Source organism: Ursus maritimus, unplaced genomic scaffold (assembly GCF_017311325.1).
Source record: "Ursus maritimus isolate PB19 unplaced genomic scaffold, ASM1731132v1 scaffold_3, whole genome shotgun sequence".
Taxonomy (NCBI): Eukaryota; Metazoa; Chordata; class Mammalia; order Carnivora; family Ursidae; genus Ursus; species Ursus maritimus.
The window spans coordinates 53,292,919-53,317,729 of NW_024425563.1; the positions used below are offsets into that span (position 1 = coordinate 53,292,919).

At 33.7% G+C, this 24,811-nt stretch overlaps 1 protein-coding gene across 1 annotated transcript in view; it reads right to left on the reverse strand.

Annotated features, from left to right (window-relative positions):
* ABCB5 (ATP binding cassette subfamily B member 5) overlaps nucleotides 1–23,063 on the reverse strand; it is a 130,328-nt gene extending 107,265 nt beyond the window's left edge. The window contains exons 1-10 of the mRNA XM_008686372.1: nucleotides 23,011–23,063; nucleotides 19,590–19,644; nucleotides 17,858–18,008; nucleotides 12,733–12,787; nucleotides 4,927–5,118; nucleotides 4,669–4,840; nucleotides 2,380–2,504; nucleotides 2,122–2,299; nucleotides 725–838; nucleotides 307–417 (exon numbers count right to left, since the gene is read on the reverse strand). Coding sequence (XP_008684594.1) covers nucleotides 307–417; nucleotides 725–838; nucleotides 2,122–2,299; nucleotides 2,380–2,504; nucleotides 4,669–4,840; nucleotides 4,927–5,118; nucleotides 12,733–12,787; nucleotides 17,858–18,008; nucleotides 19,590–19,644; nucleotides 23,011–23,063 — 1,206 coding nt within the window. The remainder of the gene's footprint in view (nucleotides 1–306; nucleotides 418–724; nucleotides 839–2,121; nucleotides 2,300–2,379; nucleotides 2,505–4,668; nucleotides 4,841–4,926; nucleotides 5,119–12,732; nucleotides 12,788–17,857; nucleotides 18,009–19,589; nucleotides 19,645–23,010) is intronic.
* Nucleotides 23,064–24,811: the final 1,748 nt, after the last annotated feature.

The following is a 24,811-nucleotide window of genomic DNA, read 5'->3' on the forward strand; positions in this document are numbered from 1 at the left end:
TTCTTTCTTTCTTTCTTTCTTTCTTTCTTTCTTTCTTTCTCTTTCTTTCTTTTTCTTTTCTTTCTCTCTCTTTCTTTCTTTCCTCTTCCTTCCTTCCTTCCTTCCTTCCTTCCTTCTTCCCTCCCTCCCTTTCTTTCTTTCTTTCTTTCTTTCTTTCTTTCTTTCTTTCTCTTTCTCTCCTGAAGTCTCAAAGAAAAGTAGCAAAATCTTGGCCAAAAGGATCCTAAATAATCTCTTAAGAAGAGATCTTAGCCAGCATAAGATAATATCAGAAAATATCACAATTCTATAATTAAATTAAGCTACCTTGACAGATGGTCTTGATGGATAACTGAAAGAAACATTTTTAAATTCCACAGTTCCTTTTATGCATTCTGGTTTATATCCTGTTGTTGAGAAGTTATCTATTGCAGGTTTCTTGGAAAAACAAAGAGAATGTTACAAATCTTCAATGCACTAAGTTGACACTACATCCTAAAAATAGTTTAAAGACGGTTTTCTTTTACAATGTTTTCTTTGCTGTTTCAGAAGTATATTGAGTTAGACATGAAGGTTTCAATAAAACACAATGTCCCTGTAGAAGAGTTAAAAAATCTCTTTCCATAGCCAATTGCCCAACATGGATTTTGCCCACCTTTCTGTTTTAGTGAAATAAGTGCATCAATTTTTTGGTTTCTTTCTCACAGTAATGGTAGTTATCTTTCAAAGCAGTTTGAAGTCTTACCTTATCAATAACCTGGAAAATATTAAAGGCAGCTCCTCTGGCTATAGTGAAGGTTTCAAAGTTAGGGGCTGCAGTTCCAATGCAGTAACTACTATAGATTACACTAAAAAAAACCTATAGGAACAAGAAAATAATATTTACCCTCCTCAATTATGTAAGAGAGACAATAGAATGAAGTGTATACTTGGTTGACATCAGAGAGATATTAGAGAAATTAGGCGGGAAGGAATGGAAGCTGCTGTCTAAACATAAAGGAAATACAAATTAATTCAAGTATGATAGCTTTTTTAATGTGGAACAACTTTTGATTGTTCCATAAACTTCTTATTACCTGCTGGGAATATCTGCTTACTGAACAGTGCTTACTGGTTGAGGGGGAGGTGAGTTGCACTTCTTCCTTGCTGGTCAATCCCTTAAACTTTACAGAGAAGGATGTCACAGATTGTCACTAGTTTAGAAACATTGTATTATTTCTGTCCAAACTTCTCTGAATTCTTGTATTATTGGACATCTTTCATTTTCAGACAGATACATGTTTGCAAAAAGTGAAATAAGGAAAGAACCCCATAAGCCAGGTGCATTTTCCCTATCTTACAAGTGAGGAAGCTAAGGTTTAGCATGTCATTTTTCCAAAGTCACACATAAATTGAGAAGTAAGGATGTGCCTCAAATTCCTCATGCTCAAGTTTCATTTCCATAAAAGTTTTAATGATGAAAGTATCAAATCCAAAAGATAACTTTAGCTGACAGAAAAGAAATCTACGTAGAATGGGAAGGCCAAATGAGAACTGAATATATAGACCAGGTCAGTTCAGTTCAGCAAGACAAATTGTTTTTAATCCTGAACTGAACTGTTTATTGTTGAAACTTGGGAGGATAACTGAATAAATTAAAATTTAATGCAAAACTAAGAGTTTTAAGAAAATCTCTAAATTGTGATGTTGGACAGAGCTGTAGATAGTCTGTCTTTAACATTACTATATGCTGAAAGGACAGAGGAAGGGCAGGGAAGTTTAATCTACAGAATATTTCCAGAGGGAAGACATTCAACAAGGTGAATATAGAGTGCCATCTTACCTCAGCAAGTTTGAAAGGAAAAAGTCTTACTAGAGACTGGTCTTTTTGACTGCTGGATTAAGAAAACTCTACATCCCAGTGGAGAATTCATTTATGATTCTTCTAAAAGCATGGTGGTTTTAAAGATACACTGGATGAATAAATCCTGCCAATTCATTACTATAATTTAAAGGTATATACAAATCATTTGATGGAAACAAGTATTTGTTAAAACCATTCATTTTTGGATATTCATGGTCATTCAAAGACAAATTTTTACTAAACTCTAGATAAGAAAAGACTGTATAAGCCAGTTACCTTTGCTCTCAAACAAGACTTACAGCAAGAACAGTTCCGATGGTATAACCAGGTTCTCCACTAAGAATCAAGGAGGTTCCATACCAAAAACCAAGTCCATGGGTTCCATTCAAAAAAAAGTACACTGCACCAAGAGAGAGTTTTGAAGCTATAGCCTTTCTTATGCCAATATCCTTTGCATATTTTAGATTCTGTGTATACCTTAAAAAGACAAAATGCAATGTAACAGACTTTGGGAAAAATAAAACCAAGCAAATATTGTCATAATTAAAGGAACAGACCTTTGAATTTCTTTTTCCTGGGCCCCAAAGGCTACAACTGTTCGGATTGATGACAAGACTTCTTCTGCCACAGCCCCAGCTTTGGAATAGGCATTTAATTCCTTAGTGGTCAATGAGATGATTATCTGTAACAAACCATGACCACAGTTAACCAAAAAAATGACCGTGAGGCAGTAACAACTTGCAAAGAATATAATTCAGGTAGAATCTAGAACAGCAGAATTTTATTATTGAAAAGCTGCTTAAGATCATTTGATCTAACTTTCTCAGTTTGCAAATGAGGAAAGCAATGGCCAGAGATATTAACTGACTTTTTAAAGTTTCACAGCAGTGAAAGAGCTGAGTGATGTAATCTTCAATCTAAATCTCTATTTTGCCTTCTACAAGTAGAATTTTACTGTTCCCTCCCCATATTTTTAAAACCTTAGAACATGGGTACTTACATTAATAAAATTGGGAAAGACTTGATTTGGAGATGGGTATTAGGGACACAATCCTTTTTGGGTGCAACTGGTAAGCCTAATTTGACTTGATTTGTTATTATGTAAAAAAGCAAGTCTTCCAGAGGCCATGGGTCACAGAAGCAGGAAGAGGAAGATGATCCTGCATATGTCCGGAGTGTGACCCCTGAAGCTATTACTGCATAATACAGGCTACCTAGTAAATGCTATATCTCTAACAGTAAGAGGTGAGATTTAAGAGACAGAGAGGAAGGATAATATGCTTGTTGATATTAGGCAGGTTTACCTGATTTTTCAAAATTTTAAAATCAGAATGTGCCTTTTTCTCTATTATACATCTGACTTCCTACTCCTTTAATAGTAAAAGATTTCATTTAGTTTAGCACAATGGGTCAGTGAAATGGAAAAGGAAGAAAACTGTCCTCTGAGCTGTGAGTCTTTATTGCCTACTCACATAATAAATTTCATTTTCAAAACACATTCTACATAATTGGAGATGATTTTACATAAGACACACTTGGACAGTTGTTAAAGTCAGAAGGTGGCATAAACTGAGTAATACTAATTATTTTCTGAATTCATGTATATATCACTGGAGAGGAAGCTGCACCTAGCAAAAAGGCTTGTAAATAGCAAATGTTTAATAAATGAATCAAAGTAAGCTAGAAACCACCCACCATGGCTTCTTTAGTTATTTGGATAACTTTGACCTTTGTTTGCTTCTTCTTTACAACCAGTTAATAAAATAGCTGAGCTTAGATTTCCCACTGTTGTTCCTTTTAAACTTCTTATCCACTTTACTTTTCTGGGCAGTTAAGTTTAAGCTCTGATCTCAGCAATATAGAGAGTAATCTTCCTATTGAGGGGGTTCTCATTTCACATATGCTTGGGGATGAAGATTTTTACAAGGGTTATAAGGTCAATACTAGGAAGTCTCATTAAATAAAGATTTCTTGTCTAAACATTGAAGCCTGTTAAAAAATTATTCAGCCATAGAATATTTTTATTGCTGCAAATTCTTTTTTGGTTAAACTTGTATAATGTTAGCAAATAAACTCAGTGAATTTTATGGATTTGATTTCCATAAAGAACAATTAGCTTTGCAAAATTAAAAACCTCATCCATCCCTAAGAATGCACTGAGCCTCCAATCTAGGAGATGGATATATACATTGGTAGAATTGCCAGACTTGATTTGGAGAGAGATATTAGGGATATACTGGTTGTTTTTGGGCTTAACAAAGAACATTAGTTTCAAATCCAGGTTATAAATAGATTAATATCTTGTGCTATACTCACAATAGTGCTAGAAATATAATTTAAAATGAAAATACATATCTGTTTAAAAAATTGAAACAGATTTCTAAAGTACATAAAAGTAGACATTAGCAGACATTTGCAATGTAATTCAAGAGCCTTATAAAAAATATAAACTTGAAATGGCTGACATGGAAGTGTTTACAGTTTTAGGATTTTCTTATTGTGTTCTAGTGAAATGAATTGCACAAATTTTTCTGGAAATTTAGAACACATAAGGCTTTCCCATAATTCTCTATCCATGCTATCATTTGAAGTTGCACTAAGCTACTAAATGAAGAGGAGTTTTTTAATGTTAGTAAGATATTAAAATTAACTTCATTGTGGCCAAATAACTTGAAGACAAAAAAGTGATTAATAGTGAACAAAATCAAAAGTGTTGGTGATGTTTAATATCCCTTTCCATTTTTAGATATAGGAAATGAATAGAAATGCTTTTTTTGACAAACTTAGTAAAAAACCTACTTCACATTCCTGTTTCCAGTCAACACTGCGTTAGTCATCTAGCTTACCCGAGAAAACATGGCTGCTGAAGCAATTATAAGAGGTGATATGGAGAGAGTCACCAGGGTGAGTTTCCAACCCTTGACCAAACCAATTGTCAGGCCAATAGAAAAAGTAGATATGTTTTGAAACAACAGAGCAATCTTCTCTCCAATACCATCGCTGATTTTGTTGATGTCACTGAAACAAGTAAATAAATGCAGTTAAGTCACTGACATAACATATATGGAAAACAAAGTCAATATACTACACATCCATCCTCTTACTCAGTCATGCGAGTGTTAAGTTCACCAATGTCACAACCATCAAACCATCTGATGTCCTGTGCCAAAACTGAATGGAAAAACTGTTTTCGAATTCTTTTGGTCTGTCGTGCTGCTGTCATAACCCAAAAGGAAATCTGCATGTAGCCAAAAACCAAGGCAGTAACTCCTATTCCAATATAAGACAGAGTCAACCTGAAAAAAGATTATTGGAAATGTTAGTGAGACTCAAGTGCAGTTTTCCCCTTTGTTATAAAAAAAAAGAAATTTATCATAATATTTGATTGAGATAATTTGTGCTAGAACATATAAAATAACTAAAAATAAACCTCCATGAGAAATAAAGTACATTGAACACAAAAATCTAGGTTTCCCTAGTCTAGAGTATGTCTCTTTTACATTACTAGTAGAAACTACTATCTTAAAACATTTGCTATTTATATATTCTTTCAATAATTTTTAATACTTTCGTTTGAAAAGTTACATTGAAGTAATTAAGATAGCTGTACATGGAACAGGTGGATGAAGAAATGATAGTAGTCAAAAGCACTGTACAAAATACTTTAAAAAATATATATTATTAAATACAAAATTCAACTTAAGGAATTTGCCTTAAGGAAATATGTAAAAAGATTAATCTAGCTGGATGGTCATGGTAGTTAACAATAAAAAAGAAAAGCTGAAAATAATCTAACAGGAGACCAGATAAATGGAATCATTTAAAAAACGTATGCTGGGTACCCACTATGTGTGAGGTTTTAGAGATATAGTCATGAGCAAGATAATAAGGCCCTCCCTATTCATGAAGAGTTTGCATTCTGATGGGAGGAGACAGACAATACACACAGAAGGAGAATTGCAGGTTGTTCTATGAGGGAAGTAAACAGGGTGATAAGTCACAGAATTAACAGTGAGTAAATGTGGGTTGGGAGAGTTAGTGCAGATAGAGTGGTTAAGAAAAACTTTCTTGAGGAAAGTTCCAAAAGGTAAAATGGAGCCAGCCATAAAAAGAGCAAGAAAAGTGTATTCTAGGGAGACAGAAAAATAATAAGGTCTGAGGCAGGAAAAGGCTTAGTATGTTCCAGGAACAAAAGAACTCCAAAGTGGTATGAAATGATTAAGTCAGAGAATTTAGCTAATATTGTAGGGCAGCCATGGTGCATTGCACAGACTTTATTTTAAGAAAAAAATGTAGACCATCGGAAAATCTAAGTATGGGATGACCTTATCAGTTCAACTTTTAAAAAGATCACTCTGGCTCTTCTATGGAGAATGAATGGAAGTGAAACCAATGGAAGCAGGCAGTTTAGTTAGGAGGCTCTTGCAAAAGCCAGTGTGAGGATAGGAACTTGGATGAAGATGGTGGCAGTTGACGTACAAAGAAATGGACAGATTCTAGTTATATTTTGGAAATACAGCAAACTGAAATTGCCAATGTATTGACTGTGAGGAATGCAGGAAGGGGAGAAATTAAGGATAACTCCTTAGATTTTGATTTGAGCAACTGGATGAATGGTGTGCCATGTACAGCTGTGGGCAAATGGGAATGGAATAGATTTGTAGGAGATAATCAACTGTTTTGATTAAATACATTAAGACCAAGATGCCTATTAAATATCAAAGTGGGGATCAAGTAAGAAGCTGAAAATGAGAGTCTGAAATGGTTGGAGCAGGGTCTAGGCTAGAGATGTAAATTTGAAAGTCATCAGCTTATAGGTGGTAATTAAAGGACTGGCTGAGACTACCCACAGAGAGAGAAAATTAAGTGTAGATAAAAAAGATAGAGGACCAAGGAATGAGCTCAGGTAGACACGTTAGAGTTTGGGATGAAGAGAAAGAACTTGCAAAGCAAGCTGAGGACTGGCCAACACGGTAGGTAGAAAGCCATGAAAGTGAAGTATCAAGGAAAATACAGAGGAACATACAATTGCTCCCCATTATTCCCAGATTCTGTTGGCAAATCTGCTTGCTCACTAAAGTTTATTTTTAACCCCCAAATCAATACTCAGATGTTTTCATTGTTACTCATGGACATGCACAGAGTGTAAAAAATCTGAGTTGCCCAACAAAGATGTTCCCAGCTGAGGTTGAACAAGGCAACACTGTCTTCTTGTTCCAGCTCTCTCATTATAAACAAGTGTCATTTTTGTGGTATGTGTAGTGCCACCTTTTTCTGATTTTTGTGTTTTTGTCTGATTTTAGATGATTCCACTGTTTAAAATGACTCTTAGGCAGCATGCTTAAGTGCTGTCCAGTATTCCTAAGTGTAAGAAAGCTGTGATGTGACCTATGGAGAAAATATATGTATTAAATAGGTGTCATTCAGGCATGAGTTATAGTGCTATTGACTATGAGTTCAATGTTAATGAATCAACAATATATATTAAATAAGTTGTCTTTAAATGGAAATACATACAAAATGACATTATGTGTTGAATGATGAAAATGTTGTGACCAGAGGCTCACAGGAACCTAACCCTGTATTTACTCTAGTAACAATGGCTTAATATTTGCTTATTCAGTATTCATGACAACTTTAATAAAATAAAACTATTGCAAATAAGAGTTGACTGTTTTCTAATGTTTACAATATTGTAAGAGGAAAATGGGTTATAAAAGCAAATCAAAAGAAGAAATGCAAGATTTGAACACTGAACTATAAAACACTGTTGGGAGAAATTAAAGAAGATCTAAATAAATGGAGAGGTAATCCATGTTTATGGGTTGGAAGACTCAATGTCATTAAGATGAAAATATCCTCAAATTGATGTATAGATTCAATACAGTCCCTATCAAAAATCCCAATAGACTTTTTGGCAGAAATTGGCAAGATGATTCTAAAATGTACATAGAAATGAACAGAAGTCAGAAGAGCCAAAATAATTTTTAAGAAGAACAAATTTGGAGGACTTACAATTCCTGATTTTATTTATTTATTTTCTAAAACTACACTAATCAAGACAGTATGATAGTAGCATAAGAATAGATATATCAATAAATGCAACAAAATTGAAAGAAGAGAAACTAATCCTTATATTTGGACAACTGATTTTTAGCAAAGGTGCAAAGGCAAAGGAGAAAGGAGAATAGTTAATTTTTTCAAGGAATAGTACCAGGACAAATGGATATAGCCATATGCAAAAAAGTTAAAACCTTGCCTCATAACAATCACAAAAATAAACTCAAAATGGATTATAGACCTAAGTGTAAGAGCTAAAATGTTCAAAGTCCTAGAAGAAAATGTAGGAGAAAATCTTTATGATCTTGGTTTAGGCAAAGAATTCTTACATCCAATGGCACAATCCATAAAAGAAAAACTTGATAAATTGTACATCATCATCAAAACTCAAAACTTTTGTGCTTCAAAAGAAACCTTTAATAAAATGAAAAGACTAGCTACAGACTAGAAGAAAGTATTTGCCAATCACACATATGGCAAAGAACTTGTATCTAGAATTTATAAAATAGAATTCTCATAATTCTGTAATAAGACAAATGACACAATTAAAAAGTAGGCGAAATATTTGAATAAATATTTAACCAAAGAAAATATATGAACTCCTAAAAAGTAATGAAAAAAGTGCTCAATATTAGTCACTGGAGAAATGCAAGTTAAAGCCACAATATGATACCACTCCACACCTACTACCATGATTATAATAAAAAAGACAGACAATAAATAAATGTTGACAAGGATATGGAGAAATTGGTGAGATTTGTTGGTGAAAAAGTAAAATGGTGTAGCCACTTTGGAAAAGCAGTTTGGCAGTTTCTTAAAAAGACAAACATAACTTACCATATGACCCAGCAATTCCACTCCTAGGTATCTACCCAAGAGATTAAAAACGTATGTATACACAAAGACTTCCATATTGACGTTCATAGAAGCATTATTTTTAAGTAGCCAAAACCCAGAAACAATCCAAATATCCATCAACTAGTGAACAGAGAAACACTGCAGGTGTACCCCTGCAATGGATTACTACTAAGCAATAAAAAGCAATAAACTACTGACACATGTTACAACATCGATGAAACTCAAAAACATTATGCTAATAAATCAAAGATGCCAGATACCCTACGTATTATATGTTTCCATACACATGCAAAGTCCAGGTGATGGAAATCTTTTAGTGACAGAAAACAGATAAGTGGTTGCCTGGGGGCTGAGTGTGGGAATCGGGACTGACTACAAAGGAGGGATCTCTGTAGAGTAATGGAAGTGGGCTAAAAATGGATTGTGGTGATGGTTGTACAACTCTGTCAGTTTACTAAAAATCATTGAATTGTACAGTTGAAACTGCTGAGCTTTATGATAAGCAAATTATGCCTCAATAAAGCTGTTAAAATCATATGAACAGTATAATTCCAATTATATTAAAATTATATATGCCCACTCATACATGTAAAAAAGTTGTAATAATATAAACCAAAACTAATGTTTATTATCTATTGGTGACAGGATTATAAGTGATTTAATTTTCTTTGTGCATTTTATCTTTTTACACTATGTACAATGAAAATATTAAGCATTTAATCAGAAAAAGTAATTAAAATAATTTTTACAGAAACACTGATGCACTTTTTAAGAGACTATTCCTTAAAACAAAGAAAACAACACATTCAATTTATTTCAAATGAAAGACACTATACTTATTAACTCCTCATTTATCTAGTAATCAGACTTCCAAACTACCTGGGACCTAGGAGAAGAAACCCCAGTAGTCCCAGAGCCTGGGTATTTTATTTTGCATCAGGAAATGAAACTACCTTCATGGTCTAAGTCTTCTGATTCAAAATTGCATGCAAAGTAAGGTTGATTTAATGGCTTCATTTATTGAGCATTTATTTTGTGTTAAATATTATGTCAGGCCCTTGACATACCTGAGTATCACTGAATCTTCAGGAAGTATAAACATCACATTTTACAGATGAAGAAACTGAAGCTTACAGAAGTTACCCAACAGCTTCTATAATTAAAAAGTGGCAGAGCCCAAGATCTGAATCCTGAATCCATGATCTGAATTCTGAACTTATAATCTGAATCACTTTAGCAATATTTTTGAGGGGAAAGGGTTCTCAAGAAGATTTGGGAAACCCTGTATACCTATCATTATTCCTCATTGGAAACTGATAATATACATGAACATATCAAAATATCAAAAAGTAAAGAAATTGTTTAATTTTGTTCAACTCTTTTGTTCAACTCAACTCAATTGTCTCAGACCAATTAACTATGAACATCCACCGCCTTTTACAACGTATCACCTATTAACAGTCCCACTGTACACAGTCCGGGAATTATTCGAGGCCACTACTTGATGCAGCAAAAACTGCTATCAGCCAATATCTGATTTTATCTTCTTCCTAAATAAGAGAACCTCCATTTTATTTGAGGGGCAATATGCCCAGCTCAAATGGATGTGGTCATAGGACCACAAAGACAGAAGGTACCAACTCCCTAATGGCTTTTGAGCCTTATTTCATACTTAGAGTACCTACTTTCAGATATTTATATGTGAGAGAAATAATTTCTATCATGGTTAAACAACTATTATAATGGATTTTACATTAAATGCAATTGAACTAAATCTAACACAGCTATGGTCGTATAGTTCACCCCTTCATTTTCAAGTAGATTATGAAAGATATATCAGAAGTAGCAAAAGGGAGGGAACAAGTTGCTTAGAAATTCATATGGAATTAATCAATTAAGAAAAGGAGACATCATATTTACCAGCAATTACCTTTTTTTTTTGAAGATTTTATTTATTTATTTGACAGAGAGAGAGGCAGCGAGAGAGGGAACGCAAGCAGGGGGAGTGAGAGAGGGAGAAGCAGGCTTCCCGCTGAGCAGGGAGCCCGATGTGGGGCTCGATCCCAGAACCCTGGGATCATGACCTGAGCTGAAGTCAGACGCTTAACGACTGAGTCACCCAGGCGCCCCTACCAGCAATTATCTTGGGACTATTTAGTCATTATGATTTGGATTCAACAAGAAAATACTCAATTATTTTCAGAATATTTGGTAAATAAAACAAGGATACAGGTTGAACATTAAAATGTTAAACTTACAGAAAGCTATGAGTCATTGTCTTTGGAAAATAACATGGGTGGAATAAAATTCTTTGGTTCCTGATGATTATAGCTGAAAGAGGTATTATCTTATGCTTAACAAAAAAGAAGATATAAAGCAATGATTCCCATAAATGTGTTCATTAAAACATTAGTTTCACAGGATGTTACCAGGTGTTTGGGGAAAAAATTAGGTTTTATAGTCAAATAGGTTTTAATAACTTGGAGTAAATGGAGTTTTACTACAATTATCTGTCCTGTATGTATCCAAGAGGGGGCTGCCAGATATAACACTTTCAAAACCAGTTTGATCACAGAACAGTCTTTTTCTTCATGTATCTCCAATATTCCAAAACAGAACACCAGTTTGAGAAACAATAGCATAACAAATACTATAGTATAAATGTTAAGAATTTTTTTTGGCAAATGTTGTAACCTTCTAATAATTGTACACAGACGTATCTTTTCATTTTCTTCTTCTTTTTTTTTTAAACTGTTCTCTAAATGGATGGTCCTATTTTTAAAAGTTCCAAACTTCTTTGTAAGGAACTCAAACTTCGTAATTATACATCAGAACCCTGGTTTGACATTGTAGGAACAGAATTCAGTAGAAGGCAATACACTGGATTTCAATTAGGAATTTTCAAATGAACCAATATAAAGAAATTTTACATAGAATTTGCTAAAAACCAGAACTGTCTCTCAAAGAAAGTTGAGGCTGCAGCAAAGTACAACTGGAGAGGGCGCCATTTACATTGCATGGAACAGTGCTGCACAATAAAACTTTCTGTGATGAAGAAAACATTCCATATCTGTGACATTCAAGGTGGCACCAGCCAGATGTGGCTACTGAACAGTTGAAATGTGACTGTTAATGAGGAACTAAATACTTAAGTTTTACTCAGTTTTAATTAATTCAAATTTAAATAACCATATGTAGCTGTGGCTAACAAATTGGACAGTGCAGGTCAAGAATTAAGGCCCAGAGAGTTTCACTGCAATGTGATAGGTGTCCCTTAGGTTGTGCAACATGCAGGCTTCACTTTTGGGAGAAGAATGAGGGATCTCTTAGGTCGGTAGCAAAAACTCTCATAATTTCAGTGAGACACTACAAAAGTCCAGTGCCTATACTCAGTAAGGCAGCATCTAACAAACTTAACACATGACAAAGGAAACGATACTGTTTAATACATAAACTGAATGTCCTTATAAGTTATTTACTTCAGATTTCACAATTTTTAGTTTGAATACATTACCATAATAGGATGAAAATTAGTCTTCAAAATTGTCCATAAAACTTTAACTGTTTTAATTTTTTATATTATTTTATTATTTTTACTATTTGTTGCACATGACTTTTTGGTTTTTAAAGTATAGAAGTAAGGTTTGTAAGGAAAATAATTTGAAAAAAAGGAAAAACAAATTCTTCAGGCCTTTAGGATATGTACCTTCAATTCTAGAAGGCAAAATTGGCCTAAAAATGCAAATCCCAAAATGAATTTTCTATTGACGAAAATTCTGTCAAATACAACCTAAAGCATATGAGCCTATATACCTTTCGAATCAAAGAAAAAATTATGTAATAGTTATATTTTATATATCTAATGAAAGAAAAGGACTCGTTTGCTTTAATCATTTACATGTGATATTCATGTTCAAACCTGTTTTTTCCTTGTAAGTACTGAATAAAACAGCATGCAACAAACATGATATTAACATTTTATTTGGACTTACTTAATCATATCTTCATTCAGCTTCTCTTGAGACTGAGTACAGTTCTGGTAATTTGCTGTAAAACAGTGTTTTAAATCATGAAAGCAATTAATTTATAATTGGCCACACTGTTTCATACATAGCCCTCAAAACCAAATATAATACATTCTCAAGAATATGGACTTAATATCTTAGATTTATAATAATTTTAACTTTCTATTCTTTAAACTAAAATTTGAAACAGTTATCTCTGGTCTCAAAAAGAACTCATGCAATGTGAAAAATTACAAGGAAATATTAACCATGTAGCTCATACCTGGAAAAAAATTCTTTAGGACATCTATGAATCCAGGAAACAGTTGTGTAAGTAATAGTAATAGAACTCACTTTTTCTGCTGAGATTATGCATTTAGAATTCAGTTTGAGATACCCCAGGGAATAATTTAGAAAGTCCAAGAAAAGCAAGAACACATAGGAAAGTTCTAGAAGTAATAGTCATAGCAAAAATTTAAGTGAAGCTCATTGAAATATGTTGGGTATAACAAGGACAGCAACATAATAAAACAGTATTTAAAATAATCTTTGGGTTGTAAGTTTTATATGTAAACTTTTCTATATATCTTCTACTAAAAAATATACCATACATGAGTTATTATATCAAGGTCATGATTTCACAAGCAGCACAAAACAGTGGTCAGTGTCCACTATCATAATTTGCTTTCTTAAACCTCTATAATAAACTTTTTTTCCAGATTTATTTATTTATTTTAGATAGAGAGAGTGAGTGTAAGCAGAGTGAGAGACAGAATCTCAAGCAGACTCCATGCTCACTGTGGAGCCTGATACGGGGCTCCATCTCATGACCCTGAGATTATGACCTGAGCCTAAATCAAGAGTTGGGTGCTTAACTGACTGAGCCACCCAGGTACCCCAAAACCACTATAATGAACATTTGAAATGAATTCCGATCCCTTGTCTATTCTTTCACATAACCACAACGACATCACATATGATAATGTCTACGATATTTATTTATATGCAAACAATTTTTCCCTTATTCCATTCATGGAATTATGGTAGGAAAAAATTTTAAAGCAGTTTATTCCATATATTACAATTAACACAGAAGTACTAAACTGTAGTGGAAAGTTTTAATGAGATTAACTGAGCTAATAAAGAGAATAAACATTGTTTCCGAAAATGGTACCTAAAAATCACATGAAAATGGCATATTCTCATTTTGGAGATTCTATTAACAGAGGTAGTATGTGCAAAAGTTCAGTGCTGGCACAAAAATGAGCCCCTGATCAGTGACAGCAATTATTCATATTTCCATATGTAGAAGCAAATAATCCTCCTCTACATTCCTCCAGAAAATCAATGCTAAGTCGAAGGTGTATTTGATGTCCTCACTTCTCTTTAATAATATGTCATGATAAATCAATAATATCAATGTATTTATCTAAACCTTTATCAAGCCTTTTTACATGCTCTCCACATTTGGCAGACTACGTAATAAAATTCAAAAAACCTGGAGAAGCCTTAAACAAAATCAAAAATTAAAATCAAAGCAATATCAGTTGCTATGTACTGCCCATCCTATCTAAAGCTGGTAAAAGAATCAATTATAGAGCAGCTCTAACAAAAGGAATGGTCCCAAGCATATTGACTTAGGTTGCTAGGTTTTTTCTTCCCTCCTTCTTTCACTCATTAATTTGAAGAGAGGGGCACAGTTGGCAGTCAATAAATATTTACTTAGTGAATTAGTGGCTCCATTTGTTTAATAAACAGAATATCATCCTTAATTTACTTTCTATCATTAAAATATTAAAAATTAGTAACTCTGTAGACAGGAGATTGTCACATGAAAGGACCTACAGGTGGAAGTGATGGATTTATTCTGCTCAAACAAGACTGGGACACTTCAAATATTAGCCTTCAGATGGAAAACAAGAGGATATAAATTAGTATTTAAAGTTAAATAGGACACAGAGGGGGGTATGGTATATAAAGCTAGGCTTATGTCTAAAAGACAATCCAGGTTTTTAAAAAAAATTATTAAATCCAATTTAATTAACATATAGTTTATTATTTTCAGGGGTAGAATTTAGAGATTCATCAGTTGCATATAACACCCAGTGCTCATTACATCAAGGGCCCTCCCTTAATGCCCATCACCCAGTTACCCCATCCCCCGACCCACCTCCCCTCCAGCAACCCTCATTTGTTTCCTACAGTTAAGAGTCTCTACGGGTTGTTTCCCTCTCTGCTTTTGTCTTATTTTATTTTTCCTTCCCTTCCCCTATGTTCATCTGTTTTGTTTCTTAAATTGCAATATGAGTGAAATCAGATGGTATTTGTCTTTCTCTGACTGACTTATTTCACTTGGCATAATACCCTCTAGTTCCATCCACGTCATTGCAAATGGCACGATTTCATTCTTTTTGATGGCTGAGTAATAGTCCTAAATATCTATATCTATATCTATATCTATATCTATATCTATATCAATATGCCACTTCATCTTTATCCATTCGTCTGTTGCTGGACATCTGGGCTTTTTCCATAGTTTGGCTATGTGGACATTACTGCTATAAACACCCTTTGAATCAGCACTTTTGTATCCTTTGGATAAATAAATATCTAGTAGTGCATTTGCTGGCCGTAGGGTGGCTCTATTTTTAACTTTTTGAGGAACCTCCATATTGTTTTCCACAGTGGCTGTATCAGGTTGCATTCCCATCAACAGTGTAAGAGGGTTCCAATTTCCTCCCCATTCTTGCTAACACCTGTTGTTTCCTCAGTTGTTAATTTTAGCCATTCTGACGAGTCTGAGGTGGTCTCTCATTAGGGCTTTGACTAGTATTTCCCTGATGCCGAGTGATGTTGAGCATCTTTTCATATGTCTGTTGGCCATCTGCATGTCTTCTTTGGAGAAATGACTGTTCATGTCTTCTGCCCACTTCTTGACCAGATTTTTTGGTTTTTGGGTGTTGAGTCTGGTAAGTTCTTTATATATAGATTTTGAAGACTAGCCCTTTATCTGATATGTCACTTTTGAGTATCTTCTCCCATTCTGTAGGTCGCCTTTGGGTTTTGTTGATTGTTTCCTTTTTTGTGCAAAAGCTTTTTACCCTGATGAAGTCCCAATAGTCCATTTTTACTTTTGTTTTCCTTGCTTCTGGAGACATGTCTAGCAAGAAGTTGCTGTGGCTGAGATCAAAGAGGTTGCTGCCTCTAGGATTTTGATGGATTCATCTCACATTTAGGTCTTTCATCCTTTTTGAGTTTATTTTCGTGTATGGTATAAGAAAGTGGTCCAATTTCATTCTTCTGCATGTGGCTGTCCAATTTTCCCAACACCATTTGTTGAAGAGACTATCTTTTTCCACTGGATATTCTTTCCTGCTTTGCCAAAGGTTAGTTGACCATAGAGTTGAGGGTCCGTTTCTGGGTTCTCTATTCTGTTCCATTGATCTATGCATCTATTTTTGTGCCCGTGCCATACTGTCTTGATGTTTACAGCTTTGTAATACAGCTCGAAGTCTGGAATTGTGATGCCTCCAGGTTTGGTTTTCTTTTTTAACATTACATTGGTTATTTGGGGGTTTTTTCTGGTTCCATACAAATTTTAGGATTGTTTGTTCCAGGTCTGTGAAAAATGCTGGTGGTATTTTGATAGGGATTGCACTGAATGTGTAGATTACTCCAGGTAGCATAGACATTTGAATAATATTTGTTCTTCCAGTCCACGAGCATGGAATATTTTTCCATTTCTTTGTGTCTTCCTCAATTTCTTTCATAAGTATTCTACAGCTTTTAGAGTACAGATCTTTTACTTCTTCGGTTAGGTTTATTCCTAGGTATCTTATGGTTTTTGGTGCAATTGTAAATGGGATCGATTCCTTAATTTCTCTTTCTGGTGCTTGTTAGCGTACAGAAATGCAACAGACTTTTGTGCACTGATTTTATATCTTGTGACTTTGCTGAATTCCTTTATCAGTTCTACAAATTTTTTGGTGGAGTCTTTCTGGTTTTCTACATAGAGTATCATGTTATCTGCAAAGAGTGAAAGTTTGACTTCTTCTTTGCTGATCTGGATGCTTTTTATTTATTTTTTTGTTTAAGGCTAGGACTTCCAGTACTATATTGAACAACAATGGTGAAAGTGGACCATCCCAAGACAGTCCAGGTTTTAATAACACATTTATCTCAGTCATAATAAATAGCTATAAGGATGCTTTCTACTGTGTAATTTGGAGAAAAACATATAAAACCAGGGAATTACTAATATTTTTAATATTCATCAGATCAAAAAAGACTATGGATACTCAGCATGTCAGTGCATAGATTTGCTGGATTTGCATCTAAAGAATGTTACCTTTAAGGACATGATCCTGAAACAGGATACTACAAAGGTAATGATATATGAAGGACATTTATAATTATGGGAAAACAGAACCCTTTTTCCCCCATACCTGATTGTTAGGTTCCCCTCCTATCTTTATTCAGGATTTTTGTCTCTAGTACCATAATTTTCTGTATATTCATTTTGGCTTCCTTGCTGTATTATGTTCTACAATGCCATGCATGTCTATATGCTATTAATGAAACTCTAAGCAGCTGAGAGATTTTGTTATTCTTGCCTTCTCCTTTTTAAAGGGTGAATTATAGATTAATGCCCAGGAATGGCCCAAGCCTTTGGTTAAATCATGATATAATCACCACTTCTGATGAAAATTATTTAATTTCCTAGACAGAAAAGTTGAGGTACACTCAGTATCAGATGATTTTTATATACCATGAGCAGTTCACTCCTGGGTCTCCAGCCTACTGGCCCACCCTGAAGATTTTGGACACATCAGCCTCCATAATGGCATGAGCCAATTCCTTAAGATAAATTTCTTTCTCTCTGTCTCTATCTCTATACACACACACACACACACACTCACATCTTATTGATTTGTTTCTTTGACAAATGTTAATACAAATTTTGGTTCTTCAGTCCCTGGCAATATAGAAGAATAAATGACTAATATACATATTATGTAGATACTGCTTGATAACACAAAAATCTGTATTATGAGCTGTTTTATTTAATGCTTTTGATTCCCCAGAAATACAGAAAAGTAAATATTGTACTCACTTGTGTTGGTTTTGCCTAGACATGCACTAATAAGGTCATCACTCATTTCTCCTAAAATCAGTGACATTAGAGGAAGACAGGCTCCATTTACCAGTGATGCCAGTAATCCCAAGATCATGAGTGTGATGTCCAGTCCATCAGCAAAACGGAACTGAGAAAAACAAAACATGGTGGCATTATAGCTATAAAACACAAAACTAAAACGAACCTACAGTTTTTGCCATCAAGTAAATGTTATTTGATAAATTAAGAGACTAAATAAATGTATAAAATCATGGAAAAGTATTTATAAATAAAGTAAAAATAAATCCCTGATCTTAAAGACTTACAGTGTATTTTGAAGAACTGTTGAAAAATATAAGTAGAAAAATCAGTACAAATTATACATTTGCAACAACATCTGTGACACAGGTCAGATCAGATGTGGGTATGAATTAGGTTGATTCTGGAATAAATATATTTTGAAAAATTGCATTGACAGTATCTTGGCTTATGGACAGCTGAACTTCAAACTCTCAATTCCTTAGGCTTATCAGCATCATAGCAACGATACAACTAAGTGCAGTGAACAGTAATCATGTAGTAAAAATTAGTTCATCAAATGTAATAAATTATATTTTTCATTATTATTTTAAATTACTTGGATTTTTTTCTACCCAGGACAACATCTATTCTTTAATTAAGGGTCTGTAATAATTTGCAAGGCTGTTCAGAAAAATAACTGAAAGCCAAATACTGATTGCTTTATATTCTATTCTATAGCAGATCCCAACAATGTTATTCCAAAACAAAAACATGAACAAAACTTGAAAATGTGGGTTATTTAACTTACTGAGAAGTCAAGATAAAATGTATAATGGTACTGAAATGAAATTAGATTTGTATAAAGCAAGAGGAACTTAGTACATATTATATGAGTAAAGACTGGAAAAATTTAATGTTTTTTCATTTATTCATGTGATTGCTAATAAATATTTATGAAGTAATTGCCAGAATATTGTACTTGGTATTCCAGATGATAAGAGGGTATCTGCTTCTCCACCTTTCCCCAGAATAGTGTGTTATCTCCTTGATAAAGTTTGTCATGTTCTGCTACGTCCCATGTTTTTTTAGAATTTGACTTCTGAAAAATGAGGTACTATTTCATGTGAATTTCTAATGACACCGACAGCCAGGCTAACACAGAGATTAGAGTAGGTAGAGGAGTTGTTTTGGGAACACATTCCTGAAAATGCTCCTTAAACATAATCCTAAAGAAATGTGCTCATATACTTTTTTATGTATAGGTTTTACAAAACATTCAGATAATTATTTTCTATTTCAAAAGAATTTATACGCTTAAAAAATAACAAAGCAACTTATATCAATGTATTCTCATTAGGAAATACTGAAATATAAACATAAAATAGTAAAAGTCACTCATAATTCCCCACCTCTTAGAAATAGACTCTGATAACATTTATGCCTCATATACACATACACACTTTTTTTTTTGTTTTTTTTTTTTTCAAAATTGGGATCATTGTATAAATACTGTGCTTCTTTTCTTATTACTATTATGGGACTGTTGCGTTGATTATGTTTTTTCCTATTGGAGATAATATTTTGATTAATTACTTTTTAAATTTCCCTTTACCCCTCAATAGAGGGGTATACTATCAATCATTTTATGTACTATTGACAATTTCCTAAAATTTTTGGATACACATACTTTCTAATTGATTTCACTTACTATCTCAATAGGTCCAACAACTTGTTTTCTTACTTTGGGAAGTTCTTGTGGTTTCCTGGAAAATAAATGTTGAAGATGGAAAGATTACAATGTAAATATAATTTGCAAAATTTTCCGATTAAAATTGTTTTGAAGTAAAAAAAAATTGTTTTGAAGTATCAAACTTCACTCTTAGCAAATCTGCATCAACACTGAAATTTTAAAAACACACTTAATGATACACAGTACAAATATTTTTATTATAATCAACGGGAAAGTAAGTTGTCACTGGCTGTCTCTACATTAGTTAGGGTAACAACTGAAGGCATACCTCTGAAGTAGAATTTTTAAATTGTGGTAAAATACATGTAACATAGAATTCACCATCTTAACTAATTTTAAGTGTACAGTTCGTTGGTATTAAGTACATTCATATTGTGCTACCATCACCACCATCCATCCATAGAACTCTTCATCTTGAAAAACTGGTTCTGTACCCTTTAAACAGTAATCCTCCTTCTTCTCTCTTGCCTTCAGCTTCAGGAAACTATCATTCTATTTTCTATCTCTGTGAATCTACCTTAGGTGTCTCATGTAAGTGGAACCATATAGTATTTTGTTCTTTTCTGTTGGGTTTATTTCACTTAGCATAGTATCTTCAATGTTCAGCTATGTTGCAGGGCATGTCAGAAGTTTTCTCCTTTTTAAGGCTCATTATTATTCCACTGTATATACATACCACTTTTGTTTATCCATCCATCCATTCATTCATCAGTCAATGAACACTTCAGAGTGTTCCCGCTTTTTGGCTACTGTGAGTAATGCTGCTATTAATATGGGTATATAAATATCTTTTCAAGTCCCTGCTTTCAATTATTTTGAGTATACGGGAATTGTTGGATCACATGATAATTCCATTTTTAATTTTCTGAGGAACCATCATACTGTTTTCCACAGCAGCCACACCATTTCATATGCCTATCAACCATGGACATGGTTTCTCTACATCATCACGACCACTTGCTATTTTCTATTTTATTTTAATAGCATCCACCTTAATGGGTAAAAGGTGGTGGATTAGAATTTTTAAGCTTTTGTAACAAATTGCTCAAAAGCAACTGTAAGCTTTAAATGAAAGAAGTCCTAGTAAGTATACATTAAGTAAATATACTGTGAATTTTGTCCACCACTGAAAATTTCATTTCTTAGCTCACATTTCAAGAAAGTTGAGATGAAAAATGTAAATTGTATTCACTGATTTCAGGGAAATCTGTCAATTAAATACACACACACACACACGATTCTTTTTTGTTTGTATTTTGTTATCCCTATGTCTTATGGGTGTACATTTAAAAATTTTTAAATTAAATTCAATTTAGTTAACATATAGTGTATTATTAGTTTCAGGGGTAGAATTCAGTGATTCATCAGTTGCATATAACACCCAGTGCTCATTACATCAAGGGCCCTCCCTTAATGTCCATCACCCAGTTACCCCATCCTCCCACCCATTTCCCCTCCAACAACCCTCAGTTTGTTTCCTATAGTTAAGAATCTCTGGGGTGCCTGGGTGGCTCAGATGGTTAAGCTTCTGCCTTAAGCTCAGGTCATGATCTCCAGGTCCTGGAATCAAGCCCTGCATAGGGCTCCCAGCTCGGCAGGGAGTCTGCTTCTTCCTCTCCCTCTGCCTCTCCCCTTGCTCATGCTCTCTCTCTGTATCTTTCTGTCTCATATGAATAAATAAAATCTTAAAAAAACCTATTAAGATAAAGAGTCTCTATGGGCTGCCTCTCTCTCTCTGTTTTTGTCTTATTTTATTTTCCTTCCCTTCCCCCATCTAAAACTTGTTTCTTAAATTCTACCTATGAGTGAAATCAGATGGTATTTGTCTTTCTCAGACTGACTTATTTCATTTGGCATAATACCCTCTAGTTCCAACCACGTCATTGCAAAAAACACGATTCCATTCTTTTTGATGGCTGAGTAATATTCCTCTGTGTGTGTGTGTGTGTGTGTGTGTGTGTGTGTGTGTATCACTTCATCTTTATCCATTCATGTGTTGCTGGACATCTGGGCTTTTTCCATAGTTTGGCTATTGTGGACATTACTGCTATAAACACTGGGGTGCATGTACCCCTTGGAATCAGCACTTTTGTATCCTTTGGATAAATAAATACCTAGCAGTGCAATTGCTGGGCCATAGGGCAGCTCTATTTTTAACTTTTTGAGGAACCGCCATACTGTTTTCCACAGTGGCTGCACCAGTTTGCATTCCCACCAACAGCACAAACACGAAAGATTCTTAAACATTAATGGAAGACTGGAGGTCATCAGATTAAGTTTTCTAAAAAAGACACCACAGAAAGATGAACTTCTGACTCGTCTCTCCAGCTTTATCACATATTGTTCTGTCAGCTTTGATAAATGACAAGTCACTTAATTTTATTCCCTCTGAGGTTAATAATTTACTTAAGTACTGGGCAAATCTGCTCTGAGATGTTTCACAGATGACAAGTGCTTTAAGATTGTATAGTCCTTCCATTATTCCAAATGATGATTTTAAAGTTTTTTTATTTTATTATTTAAGTAATCTCTACACCTGATGGGGCACTTGAACTCATGACCCCTGATATGTATGCTCCTCCAACTGAGCCAGCCATGTGTCCCCCAAATGCTGATTTTAAAGAGTAAGACTCACTATGCTCTCTTTTGATAAATTTTGTTTCAGGGAAACATTTCTGTCACCCATTGACCTTTATGAAAAGCCTTGGAAGGAAGGCTCAGGTGGTCTTTTGAAAGTCTCTCTTCTATCAGAGTTGAAAGTAGAGAAGAGTACATGGGCAGATACAGTGGGAAATCCCTTTCTGGCTATTTGCAGCCCTGCATTAATGAAACAGGCGATCAAAAGGGGTCTCTTGAATTTTTCAGCTTATATAACTAAATGTAACACAATTATTATAGTAAAAGTGAAACTAAAATAGACTTTAAACCATCTCAATTTTAAATCTTTAAATTAATGGATTATAGGTATAGAAAATTTTTATAACATATACACATACATACATACACAGACATCCATTTAGTGAAAAAATGATCAGAATCCAGTATTTTCTTTCATTAACTGTACCACATGGAATAAATGTTCCATAGAGAATTGAACTGAAAATATTCAGGTATTTCTCCTCTCATATTGGTAAGGTACAAGAAATTCAGAAGAGAGATCTGAAGAACTAAAAGTACTAAATCAATAAATCCTATAGTTATTACACTTCCTAAAGTTACTTTTAAGCCAGTTGTAACAGTGATTAAGATGAGGTCCAGAAAAATGCAAATAGCACTGTATTTTTGGAAAAAAATTATAAACATTTTTGCTACAGCTTTGAAAAGGATAGGTATATTTGAAGTTGCAGAACATTTTTTGTAGAATTTAGGCAAAGCTTACCCATTTCTCTGATAATTTTCTTGCATCTCTTCAGCTCTTTCAGAATTTGCCATCATATTTACAATTCAATTCTTCTGAAATATTAAGAAATATATCATGACTGTGTAAAATGTCATCATGTAGTTGATATAAAGCATTCTTAAATCCCTAAGAGCTTCTGAAAAAGTATGCTACTGAGTTTCACCTTGTCTTTCTACTCTGCACCCTAAATGAAGTTTCTGGTTAGGAAGCTCATTTTTTCAGATGTTATCATTGAATTTATAATTTTGTTTCTTCATTCTGGGCTTAGATTTGGAGCTAATAAAAATTCTAGAAACGAAATAAAAGGAAAGCCAGATTCCGTGGACAATGCGTGTTTTTCAGGACACTGGATTTTATTCCTATTCTGCCACTGATTTGATTGTAATTGATGAAACTTTTAAACTTCTCATGCTTATTTTTCTCTATAAAAAGTTGATGCAATAGTTTCTGTTAGTCAGCAATTTGAGCAAGTAGGGCTTTCTAATTTACCAAATATAAGCAAGTTAGAGCTTATATCATGTATAAATAGCTGTCAAAAAAGTAGAATATTTTGAAAACCCATTGATCATTAAAATTATATTAAGAATAATTTATTCTTCCTTTGGATGACACTTCAGAATCCTAGCTTGTCTTAAGATTGCAATTACGTACATAAATTTTCATTTTCACTGCAAATGTTAAAATATTTTGATTCAATCTCATTTGTTAGGCAATATAACATTACTAATATTGAGATGATTATAAATAATATGGATTTAAACTCTAGAGTAGAATTACTGATTAATGAAATACTACCCAAGTATCAAAAAAAAAAAAAAACAACAACAACAACAAACCAACCCCCTATACTTTTAAATAGTAAGTTTCTCCATGAAGGAATGAATCTCAATGGGTCAGTTTTTAGTGGCTGAGAAATAAAGTGTGATATGAATACACTGGCATATTATGTCTTTTTCAGAAATCAATGATCATAACTTCATATATATAAGAAATCTATACAATTGATATACTGACTTTACATTATCTCCAGTTATTTGGCATATGTGTAAGGAAAGTAATAAAACAGACTCTACTGATTATTTGCATTTATAGAAATTAACAATTATATAATAAAACTCACAAATTCATAAAAAGAAATCAAAACAATTAAGGTTTACCTCAGTCACACTGCATGGTATATTCATTAACACCAAAATCATATGTGGTTTCTCTCCTCAACAAATAACTAACTGTACTTTCATGCTGTGCTTTATTAAGCTTATTTTCTGACCATGCTGTAATATCAGATTACAACAAGTGAATTTCCAGGTAAAGCACACCATGTTCTTCATGCCATACTGCACATGGGAAACAAAGTGAGCAAAAAACCTCACTGATCCAAAGAAACACTTTTTGAAGACCTGTAGTGTCTCTGATTTTCTTTTGGGCTTTTCTCATTATCTATATCATGTTCATTGACACATTCCATCTTATATTACAATTCTTAGTTACCCTATTTGATTGTATTTCTTTATCTATTTCTTCATAAATTCACTGAAAAAGGTATTGAGCTTGTATTACGTATCACCTGTTAGTTTACAAAAATAGAAAGACATGGTCCCTTCTCCTGAGAAACTCACACAAATCCTCCCCATCCTCCACTGACTCTTTTCCTCTATACTATAGTCTTGTTACTCAGTGTGGTCCCAAGACTGGCAGCATCAGCAACACTTGGAACTTTATTAGACATGCAGAATTATTATTTTTTAATTGTGGCAGAATATGCATAAAATAAAATTTA